Genomic DNA, 27,134 nt, shown 5'->3' with positions numbered 1-27,134 from the left:
TGCTCCGGGGTCCACGCACATGGGCGGGACTATTCACTAGATTATGACTATCACAGAGATACCCCTACTACAGAACTGGAGTTACAGAAAAGAAACTACTCCTTATTACTGTTCCTTAGTCACAAGTAGATGGAACGTCTCCATTCCTCCACTGAATTCATATCTCTGGATAGTCACAGCAGTGTACAGTTTCAGCGTTAGTGCAAATGACATGATCTTGACTGTTTCATCAAGTCCTGTAACTTGTTTAGTGTACAGACGTTATGTCATTTCTCCATTCTTCCACTGAATTTAGACCTTTTGCAATAGATTTACAGTGATCAATCCATTGACATTCCAAGTGTTGCAGAATTGTGCTGGGGTTTCCTCTTCTCTCAAGTAGGAACGCTTGTTCAGTGACCTGCAATCTTATGCCATCATCAGAGTTGGTTGTATTCGGTGAAATGGGACATTGGCAAGCTTAGGTTTAATTCTACTTCTATGCTAGCCTATGCATTGCTTTACCTGTTGTGCTGTTTGCCTTATGTATATTAGGTCACAAGGCCACCAAATGTAGTACAACACGTCTATTGAATTACAGTTTGAGAAGGATTTCAGCTCCAGATTGTTACCGTGTATGAATGTTTTAGTGTTCTTGATACAATTTGCAGGCAGTTAGTTGGTTAAAGGTAGCCATGATCTTTCAAGCAAATTCTGAAATTCAGACTATACTCCATAAACATTCTTGCTTGTTCTGTGGCCGTTTGTTACATTGTGCAGATACACTTAGATGCGTTTCACTGGATTTTCTGTAAACCCCATGAGACTGGCTCCACAGCTAAATAATACCTCCATCACCCTGCCTTTGAAAGGGCCACCCTTACCACCATCAATAGCCTTTCCAGCTGACTATACCCTGCAGCAATTCTTTCACTTCTTTCAGGGGAGAGCTGGATTCATGGGCCAGCAGAGGATTCTTTCTTGGCATTCCATTGCAGCAAAGTTTCCTTAAGAACTCAAACTTCTTTTCTGCCCAAAGTCTTTACTTATTACCACTTAAACCGAACTATTTCCATCCAGATTTTTTCAAAAGACTTTACTTTCGCGGAAGATCATTACATACTGTAGATGTAAAAAGGGCAAATTAATACTACATAGAGACTAAAGGCATCAGAAATACCAGGTATTTGTTAACAATGTAGCTGTCCTTGCTGGTCTGGCATCATGTAGGAAAACTATAGCTAGGTGACTTGTTTCATGTATAACCCCATTTCATCAGAAGGAGTATAGATCCTTACTTGGTTGGCCTACAGTACATGCCACCTGATAAAACAAATGTATGTTGCTTTACTGAGAAATGTCTGATTCTGGACATTTGCAGAGAAGTAACCTAGAAAGTCCATTCTTACATTAGTAATGCACTATTGACTGACTCCATAACCTAAGTGGGTCAGAAGTATTTGCCTATTTTAATTGTTTAGTCCTCTTTCTAGGTTTTGCCTTTTGAATACCTCCTCCAATGTTGTGCATTATTTAGTTTGTTTTTCTATCCTACTGTTTATGAATATCGGTTAGAATTCCATGGAAGAGAATGAAAAGTTACTTGTCTAATCTTCGTTCAGTCATGGGTATTCTCCATGATTTCATAAGCACCCCTTCTGCCTCTGTTTCCAAATGCTCTGGTGAAATGTTGTAAAGTTAAGGAGCCTACCACTGTATTTCCTTGTTGCGAACTGCTGGCTGGTTTAGTCATTCTTAAAGGAGCATTGTCATTTAGCACCGAGTGTGCACAGTCTATAGCCTTTAGGCTTGTTATCTAAAAAGAGTTTACAACAGTGGCGTTTTCAACCAAATGTATTGAGGTAATGATTTGACTAATTGGATGTACATTAAAAAGATTACCTCAGAAAATGTTGCGTTTTACAGGCATGTTTTTTCAATACTGAGCTTTCTTTTCGAAACAATTAGTGTTTAAGAGAGAGATCCCAGGATCCAACACATGTGAACATACCCATGTATGAGAACTAGTCTTAAAGATAAGTTAACTTTTACTTACTTTTCTGTACAACCTGTGGAATTGTTCTGAACTCCTCTGGAATTTTCTTAAATTTTGTAACCTACCTGGTAGTCTTGATTTACTGTCCCTGCACCTTCTCAATCTGTAATGTTACCCAGTGTACAGTTCTCAGTGTTTGGTGTGTACAGTAGTCCTGTGAATACAGTTGTTTGTTTACCAACAATATTTAATAGGGTGTTGCCATGTAAACAATATTTACTAGGGACTACCTTAACACCATTACTGCTAAGGAAGGAAAACGTCTCCAGTTTAAACTAAATCTGACATGTCATAATATAGTCCTAAGGAGTTCGAGGCACTGGCATGGCTAAAGGTAGGATTGATCACCCTTCCTTAGTATTGCCTAGGAACTGAACATATGAGAAATTCAAGGTAACAAATGCACCAGAATGTCTACTTTATTAATACATTTCAGCTCTGCCTTGGTTAAGCTCCAGCATTGAATAAAAGGGCCCCAATGAATGTTTGCAGGGTTTATTCCACCAGTGTCTGCTGAATAATTCCTTTTCTCAACCATAGAAACCAAAGAGGCTGCCAAATAGCAGCCACAAATAAGCAAACACCTTGTAGACACTCAGTTCTGATCTCATTGATGGACGTCTCATTCTACTATTGTTCTTGGCTCATGACCTCTATTAGCCTTTGGTCAGCAATTGGATCTTTCATAGATTTACATGCTTGAATCATACCCGCTGTTGAGTTGGAAGTCTCACGGTAAAAAAATATATATAACAGTAGTAATACATATCATAATATGCTATAATGGACTGCACAGTCACTGCAGTAACCCATCCCTGTCCTTTTGAGGAAAAAAAAGAACCATAGTTGAAACACAGCCAATCAGGCTCTATCACCCTCTAGAACACTCCACAGAGAGGCAAGTCCCTCAGATGTTCTACTGCTCGTCGTGTAACGATTAGTCTCCCTGAGCTCTGCTCAGTTTTCTTTCATCTGTTGGATTTAGTGAGTACAGAATGTCTGATACATCTAAAAAAGGATTATTCAGGCCTTGTGGGTCATGTGGGAAGAAGAGGCTACATATTGAAGATCCCCACAAGGATTGTATTTATTTACTTTACCTTTCATAAAGAGAAGGACTGTAGGATCTGCAGGACTTTTTCTTCCAAGACCTTAAAAGACAGGGAAGGCAGATTACTCATTTGGCTAGAAAGCCGTAAATCAGAGACCTCTGTGGTGTCTGACGAAGGCAGTGTTAGTTCCCAGGCGTCAGTCTATCTGGCAAAGAAAAGAGACGGGTCTGAGAAGAAATCTTCAAAAAAATCCCACCTTGAATCTTTGCATACTGCCTCTAAAAAAGGGAAACTGCCATTCCCTTCTGAGGGGAAATCTGTGGAAAAAACTGCCTCAAAAACGGCCACTAAGACTCCGTCTGAGACCGTCAAAACCTCTTTGTCGTTGAAAAAGGCTTAGTCGACGATGAAACCACCTCTGGAGTTGGCACTTAAACATAACTCATCGGCGCTTGCATCGTCTGAAGACTGCCTTCGTCGACGATAACCTCTTTGCCATCGGCGCATAAACCGTCGACCAGGCCGACAACGGCAACCTCGCCTCTGTCCACATCTCTTCCATCGGCGACACTCCCGTTGTCGACGATGCCTCTATCGTCGACGTCACCTCCGTCAACGACAACCGCTTCGTCGACGACAACTTCATCGACAATAGTTCTGCCGTTGATGGCCTCAACGACTAAACCGTCGTTCACGACTGTTATGTCAACATCAATGTATCTCATTGACGCCGCAAGGAAAAAGGCTGCCTTCATTGTAATTTACCCCAACCTTGTTATCCAGGTTCTCGTCGACGATCCCGTAGACTACAGGTTTTTACCAGGACCCTTCTTACATCTCTCCTTTGCCTCCTAGTCATTGTTTTGAGGAGTCGGAGGATAATGAGTTGTTCAGTCTGGCTCGCAGCCCCTCTCAACTTCACGTGAAGTTTCAAGAAGAGGACAGGAGGATGACTATTATGGCACACACTACTATCAACCTGTGGAAAGTCCACAAGTGTTGATGCCTCGTCAAGAGCCCACGATTTAAATGCCTGTGGCATTAATACAGGACTTGACAGCTATGCTGCAGGATTACCACACTTGTTTCCGCACTGCAGCAGGTTCTGTTGAAAACCAAAGTTCTCCGCCTGCTTTAAATTCAGCAGCACCTTCGGTGCCCGCGACTGAGGCTCATGATCCTTTGCCTGTGCCACCAGATCAGAGACTGCAGGATGATGATGATGATACTGTCGAAGGTGAAATTCCTAAAACGCCTACTACCGTTGATGAGTGAGAAGACTACTTAATTCTGACACCTTCTCCACCGGCTCCTCAAGCAGTTGATTCTCCTCCTGAGGATATCGTGGGCTTTCATGCCATTATGGAGAGAGCGGCAAATCAATACCACCTTCCCATGCCTGTTAAGCAGTCTGACTGTTTCCTGTATGATTTTAAGGACTAGAACAGAAAATCTGTCGGCGCAATTCCCATCATTGATCATATCTAGGAAGAAGGCATTAAAATCATGAAAAACCCCTCAGTGCTGGTAATACTGCCTTGAATCGACAAAAAATACAAGGCCCCCAAATATGCACCTGCATGCCTGGTAGGGTAACCTAAGCAGGATTCTGTAATTTCCCAAGCTGCGCAGCAGAGATCTAGGAATCCTTCGGTGCCCTTTGTTGCGCCACCCGATAAAGATGGAAGGCAGTTAGATATTATTGGGAAAAGATTCACCACCATGGCAGGTGCTCTAGGGCGTGCAACAAATTCCTTAGCAATTTTAGGGAGATACGACGGCCAAATGTAGTCGGTTGTTGCTCCGTACCTCTAGTTTTTTCTGATGACAAAAAGCAAGAGAGGGGAGCATCTGAAATTGACATCTCTATGGATTTGACTTCCTTGGGTTTTCGACAACTAGCTGGAGCAGCAGTTCTCCGTCTCCAAGGATGGCTCAAGTCTACCAACTTTCGTCCTGAGGTGTAAAGTAAAATCTTATACATGGCATTTGATGGGGAAGCACTGTTTGGCAGACACATTGACGACGCCTTACAGGAAATTAAGAAGGGCACAGACACAGCTAAGGCTTTAGGAACACTCCACTGTTAAAAGACCCCTTTTCGAGGGGCCCGCGGCAGAGGGTCATACTCCTTTCGAGGGAGCTACCAGAAATACCAGCAGCAGACTTACCAATATAGATATGGCTATCAACCACAGCAATTGTATAGAACCCCACCCTGCTGTCGCTTATTCCAGACAGCAAAACAGAAGAAAGCAGCCCCCTCAGGCTAGAGACAATGCTAGAAAGCAGTGACACCTCCCCAGCACCTGCAACAATTCGGCCACAAATAAACCTCAATGCCACAAATATTTCTTTACATTTCGACCAATGGAGGATAATCACTTCGGACAAATGGGTCCTGTACATAGTAAAGTATGGTCATACCCTGGAATTCATAAAGATCCCACCGCGTCATCCGCCTCTAAAGAAGCCTCCATCTCATCTCAAACTTCTCAAAAAAGAAGCCATGGTTATGCTCCGAAGGGGGCTATGGAAAGAGTGCCTCACTCTCTGGTGGGGTTAGGTTTTTATTCCTGTTTCTTTCTGGTAAAGAAAAAGCTGTGAGAGTGGAGGCCAATTCTAGACCTAAGAAAATTAAACAAATATCTGCAGAAAAAGTCCTTCCGCATGGTCACTCACCAGGAGATACTACAGCTCCTCAATCATGCGGATTTCATGACACTAGATCTGCAGGATGCATATTTCCACTTCCCTATTTATCCCAAACATTGAAAGGTTCTCCTTTTCCCTGTGGCAGATGCTCATTTTCAGTTCAGAGTTCTCCCTTTTGGTCTGTGATCAGCACCAAGATTATTTACCGAGTGTCTGGCTCCAGTTGCTGCTCATCTCAGGCTGCACGGCCTGCAGCTGTTCCCTTACCTAGACGACTGGTTTTCCCCAAGCGCAACTTCAATTTGTCTTCAAATGTTTTGTTCCCTGGGGCTAACTCTCCGTTTTCAGAAGTCAGTTCTGCATCCATCTCAAAAATTGCTTTTTCTCGAAGCAGTCTTAGACACTATCCGAGACAAGACATTCTTGTCCACAGAGAAGCAAACCCATCTAATTTCTCTGGCAACAAAGCTAAGAGGAAGAAAGTTTGCTTCTGTGAGACTGAAAATCTCTACTGAGCATGATGTCCTCTGCAATTCTAATGGTGCCTTGCTCTCGTCTCAGAATGAGACTAATATAAGAGGAACTAGACAATCCACTCCAAGAACCGGCTCAAAGGGATGTTTCATAAGTTGCGCCAGAACCAGAGTAAGTCTCCATTCCAGAGGAGGAGCTCTTACAGGAGGGTATACTCATGCTCATTAAGTTTCCTTTATGCCAGACGGTTGGCTTAGTTAGCATTACCTTTTGCATTTGTAGTGTTGATGGCTAGGTCTTAATAACAGAAATCCAAACATGCAGAAATCCAAACATGCATCAATTAACTTGTACAATGTGTTTTATGTTGTCGCCAATAAAATATAATCTGCAAAGAGTCACATCAGCACTTTACTCCCTGTAATAGTAGGTACATCAAAGTTCGCTTTTAACAGATTTTCTACCACATCATTCAAAAATAGACTAAGAATAACCATTGCCATCACTCAACCCTGCTGGACATCTTGTTCAGTCAGGAAAGTAGCACTGCACTCACCAAAGGGCACATATGAACTTTAGCCTTGTTACTGGTATGTAACCCAATGATAACAATCCGCAAAAAACTGTTGCCACCCTTCTTGCACAAAGATTATATAGCTTCTCTCAACTGACGAGGTCAAAGGCCAATTTGAGGTCCACAAAGATCAGATACAGGGCAGCGTTCTTAACCACTCCGTATTTAAAATTAATCAAATGTAAGTGTTTGGTTTGATCCACCGTACTGATCTTGGTTTTGAAGCTGGCCTGTGCCTCTATCATTGTAGCTTTGCTGTCATCCAACACTGGAGTCCGTTTAGAAGCAACCTTGCCCAAGATTTTCCCTGCACCATCCAAAAGAGCAATGGGGCTGTAGTTGGAAGGATGTTTCCTACTTCCTTTTTTGTGTGTATTGGCACCAGGACTGCCGACTGCCACAAGGTTGATACTCTATCCTCCGCAGTGACTGCATTGCACGCCTTGGCAAAAATGTAAAACAAGACATAAGTCTGGGCCCCGTGCTTTACTTGGTTTCAGGTGGAGTATAGCTCTCCCCACCTCATGGGCAAGATTTTTTACTTTGTGTTTATCACCTTCTTACACCTCACTGTTAGCGCTAGTGATTATATTTGTATGGTGTTCGCTAGTGTATGGTTGCTTAAAGAGGCTCACCCATTCCTTATTATGTATACAACAGCCCCGACTGATAGCACTTCCTTTATTAGCATTAGAAATTATTTTCCAAATGGTTTCTTTCAGTTTCTTCCATCAGCTCTAACCATAGGTTTTGTTTGGCCTCTGTTTTTTCCTTTATAGCACATTTTTATACTCTTTTCTAAGCTGGTCAAATGCTACTTTGTGTCTAGGAAAAGTGCTGTTTAATTAGAGTATTTAAACCCTAGAGGGCTGGATGCAGGCGGGGGCAACCAGATTTGGAGACCTATATAGAGACGGGGAACTCCTGCCATTTGAAACATTTAGAATGTGCTGGGACATCACTCGGGCTAGTTTTTGCTCCGTAGAGCGATTACGGGGGCCATACGAAGGCACTGGGGGATGGGCAACCTAGAACCCAACCCCCCATTCCACTTTTGGCTACATAGGAACGGCAGAAGGTACCAAAAAAGGCCGTAACCTGCCTATACAGAGCAATTGGCAAAGACTCCATCCAACCCTTGGCGGCTCTGAGGGAACATTGGACAATAGACCTGGGCTTCCCCCTGGAAGATAAGGACTGGGAGAACATACCAGAAAGGACTATTAAGGTCTCGAGGAACGCCCGTTTTAGACTAATTAGTTTCTACGTCTTACACCAGGCATATCTCACTCCGGAACGCATCAACCGATACTTCCACAGGGGAGATGTGGGATGCCCAAGATCCGGTAAACTGGGAGCGGACATGCATCATATGTTTTGGGGGTTCCCAGGCATGTCTACATACTGGCAGGAGGTGACAGCTGAGACAGCAAGAATAATTGAACGGGAGGTCCCATGCGAGCTGGCGCACTGCATTCTTAACCTATTCCCCCATGCATCTAAAACAAGGGTCACGGGCAAATTTCAGGATTTGACCTATATTCTAGCCAAGTGTGAAATTACTAGCTGATGGAAAGCACCGGGGGCCCTGCATTGCTAGATGGAAAAGGGAACTGGAGAAATGGGCGAGGGTAGGATCTAGCTTAGAAATGTGCAAAGGAGGATGGGCAAAATCGAAAGGGCCAGGTCCTGGGAAGCTCTGGTTGTGAGTATGCGACACACCGACCAGGAATCAAGCGATTCGATGTCGACGACACAATCCTGACGGAGTAGCCCAATGCGACAAAGCCCGGACCGGGACTTAGTGCAGATGCCACCAGCGGAGTAAATTCAGATAACCCAGAAGGTCCTTGAGGGGATCAATAGGAGCGACTAGCATCACGAGAGACGGAAATGAACACTGATTGAAAATTGGCACCCCATGCATGTACAACAGAACACTAATAGCAACCTGCAGAAGTTATGGGAGGGGGAAGTTGTTGGGTAAATTTTTCATGGAGCAGATACATAGTATGCTGATAAGATGTTAAATAACCTGGAAATGTAACTGTTAATCAATAGCTAATAGCCAACAGAAATTATATTTGTGAACTGACATGTTAAACAAGAAAAAGGAAATAAAATCTGTTTAAAAAAAAAAAAAAAAAGATCTGTGAAACTCTGATAAAATAGAAAGCGACTCATATTAAGGGGGTGCTTCCCCTTAGAATAAGGAACTCTAGCAAGGGTGATCATTACCATAATGTCAGGGTCGATTACAAAAATGTTCAGTCTGTCGTTACATGAATGGGTTACAGTCTCTTCCATGTAAGGATGAAGCCAACCACTCGCACTCAAGGGCATCCATCTTCCCAGAAGTAATGTCCCCTCCTCTAGGTAGCACCACAGATCTTCTTAGCCCCTTTTATGACTAGCAATTTCCCAAAATTATCTCCACAACCAAATCCCACACTGGATGTTTCTGGAGACCGTGGCATAGTGCCACCATTTATTTCCCCTTCAAACCTCCCTGCAGAAGCTCTGATCAGCTGGTGTTGAATTTCCATTGCGGATTATAAAGTGGAATAACATTGATCCCCATGGAGTACAGGCTATCCAGCTGCCTAAGGATTAATCTAATTATGTTGTTGAAAACAAATTCCACCTTTATCGAAATTAAGGATTCACCATCCTGCCTGAGATGCCCTGGGCTCACAAGTTTAAGGTCCTTTGAAGTCACCAAGCGTAATGGTAGCGTAAAACACTAATGGAAGGTGTGATATGTCTTAATGGTTTGCACTAGTTATCCCAGGGCATAGATCAGTGAACTCCTAATGGCACACAGTGGCACAGCTGCCATCCCAAATGGGGAGCTTGAATCAAGTTGTACGTGTTCCTTTTACCGCCTCCTGGCCAGCCTGCACAGCATCAAAGGGTGTGGCCAAGGAATTTAAGGAGTGGCTCCTTGGTTGTACAGGTACTGCTACTAATAGAGTTCTGTGTGGCGGAGAGGTTCCAACCACTGTGGGGCTACCAGGCTTGGAATCCCCATTGGGTTCCTTAGTAGGTGCTACCTTGTCAGCCATGGTGGTTTACTTTTATGTGGTGCACTCTTCTTGTTTCTCCTCGTTCTTGTCCTTGGAGCAAGCAATTATTTTGCTTCTTTGGCATTCAAGCCAAAGAAGCAAAATAATTGCTTGCTCCAAGGACAAGAAAGAGGAGAAACAAGAAGAGTTGAATAACAGCTTGTGTGATGTTCGGCGCTCTTTCACCTTTAGAGATTTTGGAGAGAAGAAAGCTCTGCCTTGGCTACTATCAATAATGTTACATCCTAGAATGACTTCGGGGTTAGTTGAAGCAGCCGTCATCGCACTGCTTTCGTCCATTATGATATGGATTCCCGGAAAATAGTTTTCTATAGGACTATACCATGGTGCCCTGACTTTCCTCATTTCTTGTTTTCTTCACTTTTGTTGCTTTCTTCGCTGAACTTATTGTATTTTCAGACATCCCCAGACTATCAATAGTGTTTAAAGGAGCAGACTCACTTTTACTGATGTTATGAATGGGGGCTTTGTCATGGAGCCAGGATACCTGACAATCATATTGTCAGATTACATGTTTTGGAAACTTGTAGGTTCTGTGCCACTCACATATTTTTTGGTAGTCTTTTCATCAAGTTCTTTTTCTGTTTGGGTGAACTTAGTGGAGAAGCTGACCTTCCCTGTGCATGAGCTGATACAATTTGGGAGGCGAGATCGCATTTACTGCTCTTTTTGATCAGAGCTTGTAAAATAGTTGTAAGTAGTGATTTAATATGCTTTGCCCCTCCCCAAAGAATTTTTCAGGAGCAAAAGTATAGAATTGAATACACTGTTTATGGTGAACAAGGCCTTGAGATAACGAATTCCTGCTTGTGCAGAGTGTCTTTGGTGGGGCAATTAAAAAAATAAAATTCCCAGAATCGCAAGGGTGTAGAGTCGGACTGTTGGGTTCCTGCAGTGAATGTGCTAGTGATTGGCTCAAAGTGGACCATCGCCTTCAGTGCCTTAGTGGAACACATGTTTTTAAATGAAACAATTGAAACATCAGGCAGTGTGTTAACCAACCCCACTGAGGAGCTAGCCAGAGGGAGATGAACATTCTGATGGACGTTTGACAGGTCTCTTCTGGAATCGTTATAATGCAAGAACTGATGACTCTTAGGTTTCGGTAGTCTATACATTGCGTGCTCCTTAGTAAGTATGGATTAAGAGATACTATGGATAGCCGTTACCTTCCCAGGCTTCTCTTCCAAACCTTCACCCAGTAACAGCCCCCTGGGATAGGTAGATCACGCTCTACAAGCTTAAGTGCTTTGCAGACTACATAATGGTCCTCGACGGTGGTTCCCCACTCCCTCCGTTGGGAGGTTTACAGGCTTTCGGGCTGTAACTACCCAAGTCCTTCGAAACCAAGTGCATACTCAGTTTAAACCCAAAGTTGGTTGCCTTTTCAGGCAGCTGTTGTGGGGCCTGCGGTTATCTTAAGGAAAAGTTGTTCCCCCTGTGGTGGGACCCTATGAGCCAATTATTGACTTTCAGATCGCGTGTGGCCCACAGAGTTTGCAAGTGTTTTTTATGCTTCAGCTTTCTGATCAGCATGTCACCATCTCCCTTTGCTGTGAGCTCACTGTCAGCTGTCCTCTTCTCTGCTGTTCTCCCTTGGGTTCACCATTGCCCTTTCTTCACCCTGCCAGAGGACCACACTGTCACAGGGTCACACTATGACCTGCCTGATAGATAATGGCAGAAGAAACCTCTGATTTAGAGCTTCAAGGTTATTAGATAACCAGCACAACTGTAGGCAACAACCAAGCCCTACAAACTACACTCCTCAGATTATATTAGCTCGGTCAACCGCTCATCAATGAAAAGCTTGGGGTATCCATATTGCTGTGAGGCAGGCTGCATCCACATGGTTCTAGCTGGTGTTGGCTTTCTGGTAGCCGCTCAAGTGCCTATTTAAACTAGTAGGCATTAAATATCACTCCACAAGAGATATTTTTATCTAATTTTAAATGCATGGATGTCTCTAATGAACCTCTGCATAAATTAAACAAGTTTGCAGTTTTTCCCTGTGACTGAGTGGAGCTTGTTATTGCAATCATCTATTGGTGGTGATCAATAACTCCCAAGCATGTGTTAATAGATAGATGTTGATCAAATCCCATGCCTTTTTCTGATCAAGAAAGCAAATGGATGGAAATGGCGGTCAGGAATATGGTAAGATCGGCGGCCACCCATTGGATAATCACCAGTTTCATTGCGCTCCTCAACTGCTGTGGTCATCATTGGAAGGAAATAGAGCAGATCATGCAGCACCTTCATGAGGAATACAAGTAGAGGGTTAAATAATTGTGCTGGAGGGGAAAACCTGCCTCAAGTTATCCCTTGACACAGCAGATACAGCCAAAAGACAAATGTGCACATAAGGCCTGGCTGTGAGTCTCTAGTTTCAAGCCAGAAGCGCAGACCTCTTGCATCAACATTTCTTTAACAATTGATGCGTTCTTGGTCGGTACTGGACAATGTTCTACATGGGACATTCTTATTTTTTCAACGAAAGTGGGGTGCCCCCTCGAGCCATTTTCGCATGTGGGGACACTGTCCCCCAGGGCTTTTAATCATTAAAGGTGGGTGCCCTAGTGCCCACTAACGGCACCCACCATACACTCGGGGGAGCCCCAGCCCGATCCCCCGCATGCTGCGATAGCCGGCATTGCTCTTGCCTGGAGGGAGAAGCTATTGCTGCTGCCCCCTCTGGGCAGAAGCCATCTCTTGATCTGTTTCCCTGCCCGCTTCAGTGCGGACAGGGAAACAGATCAGAAGTGCACTCCCAGCTGGCGGGAGCATTTTGAATGCTCCCGCCTGCTGGGGGCAGACTTTGTGCTTGTTCTCACATAGCTGGAGATTCAAAAATGTTCCCGCCAATCAGTAGCAAATGGGTTTCCCTGCCCATGCCGGTGCGGGCAGGGAAACCATTGTATCCCAGGGGTGTGCTCCCCAGGACACAGCATGTGAGCTGGTCCCGGGAATAGGGTGCCCAGGGCCATAGAAGTCTCAGGGAGGGAAGCACGTGCCTCCCTCCCTTTTAAAAAGTTAATTGGCCCTGGACGATGGTATCCTCAGGGCCTCTAGAAGCTAAAGGATGGCCCCCCTATCCTGTTTTAGATATTTAAGCCTCTGGGCTGTGGTGACCAGCCGCCTCCTTTTTTAAAAATTTTTTTTAAAATTAATTTTAGGCTTGGGGTGGGGTCCCTGTGGCGTATAATGGCTCGAGGATGGGAGCAATGTGCCCCCCTCCTCTTAATAAAGAAAGCTGCCCTAGCTGCCATTATTTCTTTTTTTTCTTTTTGTATCTGATGGCGACATCTAGCCACAGATTCCTTACCTTAGAATATACCAGGTGCAAGCTGGATCTAGAAGACTTTTGCTCAAGCGATACCCTTGCACGCTGGTAGGTGGTGTCGGTCGGATCCATGTGATGTCTGCGCCGGAAGTGACGTCCGTGTTACCTATGAAGGCACTTACTCGGCGCTGTGATGTCCGTTCTTTTCCACCAGCTAATGCAGATCTGTGAAGAGCGCTACCTCTGTCACTTTTTGACAGGCTTTTTTTAACATTTTGTCGAAAATGTTTGATGTGCAGGTTTTTCCTCAATGTTGAAGACTTCTGGATTCAAACCCTGTGGCTCCTGCCATCGTGCCATGTCGGTGACGGAGCCACACTTTGTCTCTGGTGCCTGGAGTGTGACCATGAATCAGTCGTGCTCCGACTTCCGGGCCATGGCTCCGAAGGCTTTGAGGAAGCAGTTCTTAAGCTGCTTGTGGCCCGGTGTTTGACTCCACGCTGTTCACAACTGAGGTTTTGTTCCCGTTCAAGGGGCATGTCCCGGTATCACTCCAGGAGTCCTAAGCCCTCGCCCTACTACTCGAAGTCGAGTCGGTCAGGTAAGAGGCATAAGATGCACAAGAAGTCAAAGCATGCTTTAACATCTCCCCGTTTGTCGGCCGACGTGATGGAGGAGACTCGATGCTGTAGGCCTCGTTCTGCGGAACCTGCATCTGAGTTGGCTCCACACTTCCCTGCCTTTCCAGGGAGCAGAGCAACCCCCACCCAGTTAAGACTTTTATGACCCCATTTACCTCCTATTTGGGTGGTCTGACCCTACCGGCACGTCTTTGGGACCCGGAGGCTCAGAAGGGACTCCATCGAGTTCCACGCCAGCGGCACTGACCCCGGTGTTGATGGCCCCCAATGGATCCAGTGGCGGAACGGACCGGCGGCTGTCGTTCCCCTGCGACCTTCCCTCGCGGTGATACTTACGGCGCCCCCAGCCCCATTCTCATACCGGGTGAGCCAGACGAAACCTATCGACACAGATTCTGGTGCCGACTGCACCCTCGGGTCGTAAGTCGATTCTTCAGCCTTCATTTGATGAGCTAGGAATGGAGGATGGTCAAGAGGGATCACAGGACCCTTTGCAAGACCATCCTAAGAACGAAATGGACTGGCATGAGGAATTGGATGAGGCCGGTGGCCTAGATGCCCTCTCCCCCGATTCGGTCCTGATTTCTCCCCCTACCATGGCTACCCTGTATGCTAGTGTCGTGGAGTCTGGCGGTTAGTGTGCGGTGGGAGACGGTGTCGAAGGCTGCTGAGAGGTCTAGTAGGATGAGGGCTGCAGTGTGGCCTTGATCGAGGAGGGTGCAGATGTCTTCAGTGGCGGCTAAGAGGTCTGTCTCAGTGCTGTGGTTGCTGCGGAATCCAGATTGAGATGAGTCGAGCATGTTGTTGTTTCTATGAAGTGCATTATCTGGGTGTTGACGATTTTCTCTATGACTTTGGCGGCGAAGGGGAGGAGAGAGGTGGGCCTGTAGTTCTTGAGGTCCGTCAGGTCTGCGGAGGGCTTCTTGAGGAAGGGTTTGACTTCAGCGCGTTTCCAGCCAGCGAGGAATGTGCCTGTTTCGGCACAGTTGATTGTCTGTCGTAGTTCTGGTACAATGGCGGAGGCTGCTCTGTGGAAGATGTGCGTCGGGCAGGGGGTCAGTAAGTGCTTTGGAGTGGATGCTTTTCATAGTCTTTGCAGTGTCTTCTGTGATGACAGGGGTCCAGGTGAGGAGGGTCGGCTGGGTGGAGTGGCTGGTGTTCAGTTGGAGCCTTGGTCTTGGTTGTCGAAGTTGTCATAGAGTGTCCTGATCTTGTGGTGGAAGAAGGAGCTGAGTTTGTTCCGGAGGTCCGGGAGGGAGGGACGTCGGTGATTTCGCTGTGGGGTCTGGTGAATTCTTGTATGATGATGAAGAGTTCCTTGGAGCTGTGGGAGTTGGGGAGCATTCTGTCCTGAATGAAGTTTCTCTTCATAGATCTGATGAGTTGGTGGCTTGTCGTGGTGGCGGCCCTGTAGGTGGAGCGTGCTTCCTGGTTTTTGCTATTCCGCCATGCTTTCTCCAGTCGTCGGCACGAGTGCTTGGATTCTTGGAGGTCCATGGTGAATCAGGTGGCTTTCGTGTTGTCTGTTGGAGTTATGGAGAGGAGCAAGAATGTTGGTGCAGTTGACGATCCATTGGTGGAAGTTGTTGGCTGCAGTGTTGGCATCTGTCATGGTAGGGGTAGGAGTGCGGCTGAGGGCCGAGGTGAGGTGCTCTTCAGTGATCTTGCTCCAGTTATTGCATGGGAGGCGTGGCATAGGCTTGTGTGCGGTGGGTTTCGAGACGTGGATGCAGTGGTGGTCCGTCCAGAGAGGTTCTGTAGTGATTGAAGCGAATGTTGTTTCCTCCGGCGAAGATGGGATCGAGAGTGTGTCCCGCCGTGTGGGTGAGGGTAGAGACGAGTTGCTTCAGGCCAAAGTTGGCGAGGTTCTCTAGGAGGGCGGTGGAGTTGGGTCGCTGAAGTTGTCTAGGTGGAAATTGAGGTCTCCGAGTATTTTGTAGTCCCTGGAGGCGAGAGCGTGGGGCACGATGTAGTCTGCGATGGTGTTGGTAAACGGGCAGCGGGGTATGGGTGGTCAGTAGGCGAGTGTTCCGCGGATTATCGTTCTTGGGTTGGGCTGGATCTGAAAGTGGATGTGTTCAATGGGGTGCCAGGCGTCGTTCGAGATGGAGGTTGTCAGTTGGAGGGAGCTTTTGTGGACAATGGTGAGGCCTCCTCCGCGGCTGTCTTTCCTCAGGATCTTGTATCCATTGGGGATGGTGGTAGAGTGTTGAGGAGGTCCCAAACGTCTACTGCGTGTCTGTGCAGGGAGCGTATGTTGAGTAGGATGCAGCTCAGGGGTTTGGTTGTGCTGGCGTCTGGTGTGTTGGCGGTAGCTGTCTGGGTCTGGTGGTGGGTGAAGGTGCGGCGGCAGTGTCAGCAGGAGAACGGGCCTTGGGAATTGTTCTACATCGAAAGCTGGCAATACGTCCAGGGTTGAGTGCGTGGAGAGTGCTGGAGTCATAGCGGTGGGGTTTGGAGGACCAGTGTCCCTGGCGCTGGTCGTGGGCGGGTGCAGGCAGGCTTGCCTTTGGCACGCCAGCGGCATGGTCGCCATTAAGTAGGGTCGGGAGGAGGGAGTGCAGCTGGGAGGTGAAACACGTGAGGGGGCATGGGGGGGAGGGAACAGGCAGAATCACAAAAAGGCAACAAAGTGAAAGATAGAAAAAGACATGCAAACAGGAAAAAAAAGGAACAGAAAAAGGCTGACTAACAGAAGCAGGCTCTTCCACTGGACCACCAGGGATGAGGCGCAGGCAGGAGCCTGCAGGTGGAGGGGGGCCTCAAACACCTACCTGGGAACCAGAAAGGCGCTGGAGGCAGTGTCTTAACGACAGAGCTGCGTGAGGGGAGAGCAGTTTCCCTCACCAGGATGTCGGAGGTCTTGCTCCTATGTCGTACAAATTACTTTTACACAGCGGTTGCTAATCATTTCCTTACTCTAATCAGACAATCCTTAAACTCTCCTTACTCATTGGTTCACTTCTGATCAGGCCTTCTTTGGGACAGTTCTGTATTTTCAGGAGTTACTCCTCAGCTGTTTCGGTTTCAAGCTAAATGGGCTTACATTTACTGTTCTTGCTGGTTTAACATAATAGCAAACAAAGCACCAATCCAAATTTGATTAACTACCTTTGATATTCACTAGGCTTCTTTAAGTCTGCATTCAAAGTCACTAGAGGTCAAATCACATTTCCTTTCCTTTCATGTGTCCACCAGTGAGTCTTCTAACCTTTTCAACATTCTTCTCCGTGCTTTCACTTTTGTTTTGAGACTGCCTCTTCTGATTTCTGCACCGCCATTTGTGTTGGAGCAAACGTGGATACAGAGTTCTTTACATTTTTAATTTCAAACATAGGGTCTCATTAATGACAACTATAAGCCTGTATTTCCCCATTTTGTTTCCCTCATCTTTAGACTTCTTTTTCTTCTCTTGTCAGTGATGTGCGAGGTCTTTGTTTATGCCATTTATATTTTTCGTCCTCCTAAAGCTTTGCTTCACTGTGGAGACAGTAAATCTAGAATGGACCCAAGCTGAAAAACTATTGTTACAGGTGAATAACTTGTTTTGCAGGGTCACCCTGTTCTAGATTACCATGCTGTGCATCAACAGTGTTGCAATCTACCTTCTAGAGTGAGTGTGAAGAGCGGTTAGAGGTTTCAAAAACATTTGGCCAACTCCTATTTTATGTCAAAACTGAATATTTATAGTATAATGTTTACTAAATATATATGTTTGACATTGTACCTGCTGCATAAATATACTTCAGCTATACATTTTCTATGATCAATAAAAATATGCTCTTCTTTCTTATTTAATGTGGTCTAGATGGTTAGTTTTTAACATGTAATGAGTAACTAAGCTTTATATTTTCTGATGGAAATTTGTAACCAATTCCTCACCCTCTTCACTTTGTGAATCTCCCAAGGCGCCATACTGGATTGTGAAACTCTTGCAGTAGCTCAGGCCCTGTCCAGTGCCTCCTTTGTAACTTTTTTCTGCTTCCAGGACCTGTCAACTGGCCACAACCTCTATGTGCGGATGTCAGTTCCTCTTCTTTTGTGGCCTTCAAGGGTACATTCGGATGAGCACTTTTATAACTTTTACCACAGCTTTTTCACTTCTACAGATTATTATGTAAGTGTGCAGAGATTTCTCCCACAAAGACAACCGGGTTCAAACCTTACTGTGCATCCCGGGAAATATATGTTGGGTATGGAAGTGCACAACGTCTCCCTGTGGTGCCTCAAATTCCAGACAAGTTTCCAAATCACACGACAAATGGACACTCGAAGCATCAAAGAAGTAGGTAACTCATGTTTGATGTCGCTCAGAAGTCGAAAGAAAAAACATAGGAAGCCTAAGCCTGACTCTTTGACATCCAGCCACTCCCACTTTAAGAGGTTAGAAAAGCCTAATTCAAACTTTGTCTTCTTCCTCAGGCTTAATATGAGTCGGCATGATTCAAGTTCCCCTAGCCAGTTCTGCCCTTCAAAGAGGCCATTCTTCAGATTCTAAACTTCCTGCCATCTTTCTCTAATGTACCTTCTGGCCCCAGAAGCCCACTGGGGGCCCCTGTCAAACTTCTGCTGGTGGGCCCGGGCCTTCCCTCTTCTACTTCACCACAAGCGCCTCCCACATCACCACCAGCCGGGCCAGTTATGGATCTGGTTCCAACTCTTGCGGAAGATTTGTATCCATTTTCAGATGGAGTTCGCCCTGTTGTCACGTCATACCATAACCATGACGCAACCATATGTTGAAGACTTTTCCCTGGACACTCTTCCTTGGCAAAAGGAAGATTGAGGCTATTTTAGGATCAGACTCTGATGCTATACATGACCTTCTAGTAGTCCAGCATGATAAGAAGGTAAAAAACGGGGTCCCTACACCTTTCACTAATGGTTGTTCATACCATGACTTACAAAATGCCAGTGATTTAGACACTTAATGATCTCTCCTAAATTTGCGCATGAGGCATTAGATGGATGAAAGCTTATAATTTGTAGTGGTAGGTTTGTGCTGTCGCCATAGAGATTATGAGCTGGGAGTCATCTGCATATGACACGAAAGCAAAACCATGCTTCCTAATGAGACTGGCCAGGGGTAGCATATAGATATAAAAATCGTTGGAGATAATGCTGAACCCTGGGGAACCCCACAGGGCAGATAAAAGCTATCTGACTGCAGGCCCTCCCAGTACAGGCTCTGTACTCTCCCATTCAAAAATGAGGATAGGAGGGACAGAGCCGAACCCCCAATCCCTATGTCCCGTAGCCGCTGAACCAACACCGTGTGGTTCACAGTGTCGAAGGCTGCCGACAAGTCAAGCAACACAAGGACTGCATTACCCCCACTATCAACTGTTCTCCGAATCTCCTTAGCTGCTACAATTAAAGCTGATTCGGTCGAATGGTTAGATCGGAAACCATGTTGAGTTGGGTCCAGTACATCATTAGTGTCCAGATAATCCATCAGTGTCTTGTTCATTGACTTCTCTAAGATCTTAGCCATTATAGGCAGACCAGCAATCGGACCATAATTCTTATGCGCCGTAGGGTCTAAAGAGGTTTTTTTAAGAATAGGTCTGATTGTGGCATTTTTCCAGCTTACTGGATAGCTGCCAGACTCCAGGAATTGATTAATTAGCGGCGCCAGTTTGTCGCCAATTCTACTAGCGACCGAGTGTAACACCATGGCAGGACAGGGGTCTTTAGGTGATCCAGATTTTATAGAGAGGAGTTTACAAACCTCATCTTTACTGATCGCTGGGAATCTGGTTAGCTCCACATCAGATAGTTCTGCCTTCATCTGTAATAGGTCTAGTTTATCTGGGACCATTCGAGCTTTCAAAAGGTTATCATAGATAACTTGAACTTTATTCTGAAAGAATGTTGCTAGTTTATTGCACATAGTTTGGTTCGGATGAAAGTTACTGCCCAGCTGTGATTTAGAAAGCAGATTTACCGTTTTAAAGAGCTCCCGAGAAGAATTGCCAGCTTCCTCAATTTTAGTGGTGTAAAACAACTTTTTTGCCGCAATAATTGCCTCTTTATATTGTTGAAGAGCATTGATCACATTCCCTTTGATGTGTCCAGACTTTAGGAGAGTAGACCAATATAGCTTTGGAATGCTTAAACAGCAGGGCTACGGCCTGATCGTTAGGCAATCTATCCCAGGCCAGCCAATGTTACCAAAGGTCAGAGGTTACTCTATCGGCCTTGCCTTTCACAAGCGACATGCTCCTTAAGCCATCTAGAAGCCAGTTTGTTGCGGGGTCAGACCATTTACAATTCACCATCCTGCCTTAAGGTTTATCATCGGCCCCTTGAGTGTTTACGGAGGTCCTGGCAGTAATCGTGGGTCATCTTGGCCAATTAGGCAAACACCTATTTCTGCAAAGATGACCCACGATTACTGCCAGGACCTCCGTAAAGACCCACCTTAAACAACCAGCTGTCGACAGCTGGTTGTTTAAAATGGGCTTTCCTTAACTAATCCTGTATCACCTTCAGAAAACAATATTTTGCTGTCCAACTTGGGACTTTCCATCAAGTCCAAATATCATCTCAAACCCTTGTGGAAAGTGCCATTTATTTGGGACTAACCTGGATCCAATCACATTGAATTCCTTTCCACATCTCTTGTGACTGCGGGACATTTAGGCTATGGTTATGATGTTTTAGACAGGGTCGCTTGGGGAATTTGGAGGCTATAGTTCTGGCTGGCAGTCCAATGGATCTCCCTGACATTCATTCATTCTCTCAGGATCCTTCAAAATCATTGCAACACTCACTACCCAGCGTTTTTTTAACTTTGCTCTCAGAAGGTCTCAAGGGGTTGCATTTAGTCTTCGATGAGACTTAGGCCTGCTATGCTCGTTCCCAAATTGGATTTGTATCCTATAGGTGTTAAAGAAAGTCAGATGGGACAGAGCACAGCTCATTTGGACAGCCCTGGGTTGGGCTCTGCAGGTCTGATACTCTGAACAACAAACCCTGAGCATATGCCCTCTACTTCCTCTTTGGAAAGATCTGCTGTTACAGCACAAAGGAAGAGTACTGCCCCGGAACATCTACAGTTTCTACTTATGTATGTGGGAATTAAACAGAGCCAACAGAGTTTTATCCCATCCATTTGAAGTAGTATATATAATTATGTCTGCTTTCTGCCCTTCCACCAAGTTTGTATATTCAGACCATTGGGCTAAATTTGAGAAGTAGATTGACCCCCTAGGGGTGAAACACTCTTATCCTTTTTTGTTTTACTGCCTTTGGCCCACAAGGCTTAGCTGTGGGCCAGGTTAAATGGTACTTTTGAGCCCTTTTGGCCTTTCTTACTTTGCTGAATCAACCCTTATTTTTCAAGTCACCTGTTACGATATATTATATATCCACAGCCATACTCTGAGGCTTTTGACCTTGAAAACTGCTTTTTGTTGTCATCACCTCTGCGCATAACTTTGGCAAGCTGCAGGCTTTGCCAGTTAATCCTCCGTATGCTACCTTCTCCCCTAACAAGGTCCATTCTTTAAAAAAAGTTTTATCGCCTTTAGTTATTGTGTAATCCCTCTCCCACTATTCGTTTATCGATGTAAACAGGATAGGCTATGCTTTCTACACCCTTGATGTGTCCATATCTTCTGTATTGAACGGGACTAAGGAGTACCGAGTTAGTGCTCAACTGCTTGTTGGGTTTGATGCTGTAAAGAATGAAAAAGCAGTCCTGAAACTAACCTTGTCATTATGGATTGTCCTCTGTGTCAATTGTGTTCAAGCATTTACCTAAAGGGATCCTCCTTGATAGTCTTTGGGTTTAATTTCATCAGTGCAAAAGTATCCACTGCATCCCTAGCTCAGAGTATTTCAGTCTTGAACGTCTGTCAGGTAGCCACATGGGCATCTGTCTATTCTTTCACCAGAAATTACTACATTGATTCTCAAATTCACAGGGCAAGTCATTTTTCCAGCTCAGACCTGCATGACTTCCTGGTGTAAGACGACTCCTCTCAAGCACCTCCTTGGAGGAGATATTGCTTTGGTTCAAGGTCATGAATCGGTTGTTAGAAGCATCATTCAGAAGAATAAGTTACTTGCCTTTGGTAATGCCTTTTTGGCAGATGCTTTATATTACCTGTTCTCATGCCTCTTTGTTCTGTGGACTAGACCTTTTAGGAATAATGTTAGCTTTTTGAACATGGTGGTACAAACTCGCTGTTGTCAGCCTGTTAGCCATGCTGTGCGTCTGAAGGCATGAAGAAAACTTGGAAAGCTGATGTAGGAGTGCAGGAGTGACGCCTATTTGCAGCTCTATCTCGTCATTTTAGGACAAAGTTGTGACAGAGGCCGACAGCTCAGTCTGCCACTACACAGTAGCTAGTGCAAAAGTGTCCAGGTCCAGTTTGACGTTTGGAAGAGTCACAAGGTAATAAACCTGCAGTCAGAGTATCCTCCCTTGGTGATTACATTATCCAATGAGGGAGAACACCAGTAATTCTACTACTTCATAATTAGGAAAAATAAACTATACTTGAAATGAATTTCAGGTGCCTTCACATCAATACCTTGTCTGCAGGTATGGTTGCTTTGCCATAAGTCTATGCAGCTCTCTCTCTCAATGGTGTGATGTATATTAAGTATGCATTCCTAATACGGTGTTCTGAAGTAGCTTTAGATGTTGGTTCTGAATGTAGTAACATGAATCTTAGAGCGTATTTAAGTTTCTGTCAGGGTGGACAATATGTAGGATAAACTTGTATAACCCCCTAATAAAAAATACTGATAACAAGCATGACAAAAAGGTATTCATATTTGGCACCCTGTAGAAGCCTTGCATATAGCAAAATGTGCCCTAGGAAGGCATAACTAAAATGGCTCTCAATCAAATGCAGAAGAATAAAATAAAGAATTGCTGGATATTGTTATTTTTTTCTTTACTGTTTAATAGCATCTTGATCCAGTTGGTCTGCATGTTTTACCTTAGAAATCCTTACCTCTCTCTGATAAGCCTAGACATCCAAATACTAAGACTCCAGGAGCCATGCTGCCAAGTTCCGGCCATGTGGTTTTGAATGTGCATTGTCTCCTTCCTATAAAAATGGTTGTTAGTTTTTGCGGGGCACTGTGGACAAGGTCATAAGAGAACCATGGCTGTTTCATCTACGTAAATATAAATGGGTGCCACGTAATATCTCCTGCTCTTGTTTGCCATCATTGAAACGTGAGTTAAAGCACGTGGAAAGGTGCTATGGATTTCTCAACTCCGTCACCGCATTTTTTTATTTTCTCTAGTTGTAAATACATTTATTGATGGTGGTTCTCAGTATTACAATGGTTGATGCAACTCCCACTAGGGAGAAACTCTGGTAATATACTTTCCAGGACTCTGATTTCTCCTGGTGAATTGAAAAGCCTCCGGGTATATGTTGTGTGCAGTTATCCAATTTCACTCCTTTTGTGCTGGACATGTTAGAGGATATTATCCTGTCCCTCCTGCTTGTTTTCATGTAAACCTTTGCTTTTATGTTGTAAGTAAGAACTTGCATCACTTAACCCCTGACATGAGTGAAAGATGCCTCTATACAAGGAATATTGTCTGTAGCTCCAGTACATAAATGTGTTGTACTGCTTTGGTCTGCTACTCATCCTGCGCATGATGATTCAAATGAAGGGCCCATGTTCGTCATCTGTGTAATCCACTGTTGTAATGGTTTAGTATTGGGTTATTGACAACCATTGGATCCCTCCCAGCACCATGTTTTACTTCTATTTAGAAGCATCATCCAAAGCCACACCTTATTTAAATGTTATATACAGTAGTTGCAGGGCTTTGAGGAAAGCAAATGATGTCAGTCAGTGGATTTTCATAATATAATAGGGACAGATTAACAGGGCCTCTATCATAAACAACCAGGGTAGTAATTGTGGCTGTAAAGGCATGATTTATTGTTTGGCCTTTGGGCTGTTGTCCTGTGCCTTGTAGTTCATTCACCCTTGTGTGGAGCTTAAATATGGCTATGTATTTGGCACTGTCATGTGTCTGGGGTCAGTTCTCTCAGTGACTTGCAAGCAACAATTTTAAAAGTATTCATACAATTCATACAAATATCTTAAGAAAACTCATACAAATTGTGTTTGTTGTGCCATCACTACTAACTGCCTTATGCATATGTGTTATGGTTGGCTCTGTGTTTTACTTGCTTTAATTTGCATAGCCTAAAAGTAAACATGTCTATATAGAAATCTAGCATTGTGCATGATTGTAAACAAAATACATGAATTTGAATTCTCAAGATTTATATGCAAGGAGCTGCTCAGCTGTTTCATATCTTCCTGCTGCCATGATTTCAAACTCTATTTAGATTTAGTCTCTGGATTGAGAAATGTTGTTCATATATTTGCTGTGTAAATCAGTTGTTTTTAGTTCTACATGGTGAGTGTAATGAAGTTCTCTGACACGTTTGTGGTCTTGAAGGTGTTTCTTATTCAAACAAGTACAGCTGATTTAAGGAGCAACAGGCAACTTTTCCTGAGCTCTTCCTACATGTCCTCTATGCAGCTTCTAACAGCCAACAGAGGAATCTTTGTATCTTATTCCATTACACCATCACTTTATTCCTACTTTCCTATTCTAGTTCCATCCCAAACCCACATATTTTACCCTTTAAAAAGATAAACGCAAAATCCACAAACCCAACAAATAACTAGCTTCAGACATATCAAAAATAATCCTAAATGAACTGCAAGCATACAAAAGCAAAAGGTTACGATTAGGTCCTAAGTGGCTAACGGGAGTAGCTGATACATAGATATTTGTGTTTTATGGGCACTTTTTGGCCCTCTGGCTTTGTCTGTAATTTCCAGAGCTGTTGCTCAAATCAGTTTTTGCTTGAGGCTTTGTGGTCCAGACTCCATTAATGGACTGGCCACTCAATTCACTCAGATTCACTAATTCTTCCATCATCCACATTTGCACTCTTATCAAGAAACATCCCCACGCTCTTCCATCTCTCTATACATTGCAGACTTGTATCTGCTTACTGTTCATCACGTTCTGACACCCTCTTGTGGCTGCATTCAATGTTTAAACAGCTCTAATAGGATATGACCATTTAGATAAAACAGCCCTATGTCCTTCTGCTAATTTCAAATTCACAGCTGTCTCTGCTTTTATAATTCTATGTGATTCTTTCCCCCTGCTGGATGATTTCATATTGTGTTTGGGTTCGACCCATTACAGTTACTTACTTTCCAAACCTTATTTTCTCAGAACCCCAGTGTAAAGTCTGCACCAAAAAATCAGGTAACTTTGACGAAAGAATTTCCCGTTTCGTCTGGGTCTCAGCACAGGAAAAAGGAAGCGGATAAAGTCTACGGGCAGTGGGTCCCTGTGCAGAAAAGCAAAGAAGAAAGCAAAGATGACGTTTTCACCAACACTGTCCAGCCACAGGTATGAATTCTCAGTTACATTGTATGATTTACTAATTCGTTAATTCATTTTTTGGTTATATATTCAGTTGCTCTTTCTAAAGTTTTCTTATTGAGTGCTGCAGGTGTTGCTGCAATCCTCTGTTTATGCTGAGTTGTACATGGAATGTTAAATTAGTTGAGGGTGGGAATGGCTCTATATCGATCTAGTAGAAAATAAAATTAGTTCCGTCAATTAATGGTGAAGGTCTGAGGAATCGTATGCTGCTCTGTGGAAATCATACTTACATTGAAAAGAATTAACTGATGACCTGACCTTTATTTTGCATGTTTTCCTTCTCTAATGCCTCACGCAAAAGGAGAACTTGAGTTGCAAATGTTCTTGATTTACAGATGCAGCCCCTTAAAACAATCCCTAATGTGGTGTACCATAAAGATCTAACTGTTGGAATCATTTGTCTTGAAACCTACTATCTGTAGGTGATCGTGAATGTATTGTAAGTTGCTGAACTTGAGAAACAAGGCAACTTTTCCCCTTATTCGGCTTCCATTGATTAAAGGTGGTCTTCAACATCTGTGCAGGGTTCACAAGGCTACCTATGTGAAGCTTCAAAACCGCTGCACAAGACCAGCACCGTTTAGTCTCCGTACAGTTCAGACAACACTTGCAATGACAGAGTAGTGAAATACTGTTAACTTGCATTATTGAAAGGGGCCTGGATGTAGAATCGGCAGGGGTGGAACCCAAGGAGGATTTACACTTACTGGCAATTGATCCGTGCTCCAATGGTTAACCCCCTACAGCTCCAGAAGCTAGATAGCCCACTTAACCTGAAGGAAGTTCAAGAAGCAATAAAACAGATAGCCCATGGGAAAGTGCCTGGTTCTGATGGGTTTCCCATCGAATTCCAGTACCATTACCACATCCAGATGGGCCCCTAAATTGCTGAAAATGGAAAAGATGGCAGTGGCCAGCGGGGCTCTGTTGACCTCTATGAGGGAAGCAGTCATTGTTGTCCTCTTAAACCGGTGCATGATCCTCTAAACGTGAGGTCCTATCACCCACTTTACCAATTAAATCTTGACTACAAGGTCCTCAGTAAAGTCCTGGCCAATCTCCTGACAGCGGAGGTTTCCGCCCTAGTGCATCCAGACCGAAATGGTTTTATACCTGGACGCAACATGTTCATTAATTTGGGACGGTTGTTCTACACCATGGACTGGGCACAGTGCATTGGGACGACAGGTTGGGCTACATCCTTTGACACAGAAAAGACATTTGACACACTGACTGGGCTGTATCTCATTCCGGTCCTGACGCGTATGGGATTGGGACAGCCCTTCGTGACATGGGTGGCACTGCTGTAATCGGGACCGGTCACCTGGGTGGGCATGGGGAATGTAGTGTACAATATGTTTTCGGTTGCTCAGGGCACTAGGCAGGGATGGCCCCCATCTCCATTATTGTTCGCCCTAGCGATGGAACCCTTGGCATGCCTGATGCAAGACACTGCGCCGCAGTGGGGCCTTGTGCTGTTGGACGCCCCCACGTTTTATCTTAAGGCAGATCCTTCTGTGTTACCAGGAGCAGTGACCGTTTTGGATGGCTTTGGGAGACTGTCGGGACTCGATATTATTTGGGATAAGTCCTGTCTGTTCCTTTGACCCCAATCCCTGAGTTCCAAAGACAGGTACTGCCGGACATGGGGCTGACCTGGCAGTTTGACACCTTTAAGTATCTTGGGGTACAGGTCTATCATGATGCACATGATCTTATGGAGTGGAACCCAGGGAAGGTGGTAGCTTTGATCCATTGTTAGTTTCCTTTTTGGACTGGGCTGCCACTGTCACCAATGGGCAGAATTGCCATTGCTAAAATGTCGGTCCTGCCTTGATTGCTCTATTTCTTCGCAGCCCATCCATTGATT

At 44.7% G+C, this 27,134-nt stretch overlaps 1 protein-coding gene across 7 annotated transcripts in view; it reads left to right on the top strand.

Annotated features, from left to right (window-relative positions):
* Window positions 1–27,134, top strand: part of SON (SON DNA and RNA binding protein) — a 722,851-nt gene that overhangs the window by 355,999 nt on the left and 339,718 nt on the right. For all 7 annotated transcript variants that reach the window (XR_014967657.1, XM_085621364.1, XM_085621369.1 and 4 more), the window contains one exon: window positions 25,049–25,228. Coding sequence is in view for 6 of the 7 variants with exons in the window: in XM_085621364.1 (XP_085477490.1) it covers window positions 25,049–25,228 (180 nt within the window). In the remaining variant the exon portion in view is untranslated. The remainder of the gene's footprint in view (window positions 1–25,048; window positions 25,229–27,134) is intronic.

The sequence above is a fragment of the Triturus cristatus genome, chromosome 8 (assembly GCF_964204655.1).
Source record: "Triturus cristatus chromosome 8, aTriCri1.1, whole genome shotgun sequence".
Lineage (NCBI taxonomy): Eukaryota > Metazoa > Chordata > Amphibia > Caudata > Salamandridae > Triturus > Triturus cristatus.
Note: the sequence above shows the minus strand (reverse complement) of the source record. Positions and strands in the feature narration are given on the sequence as shown.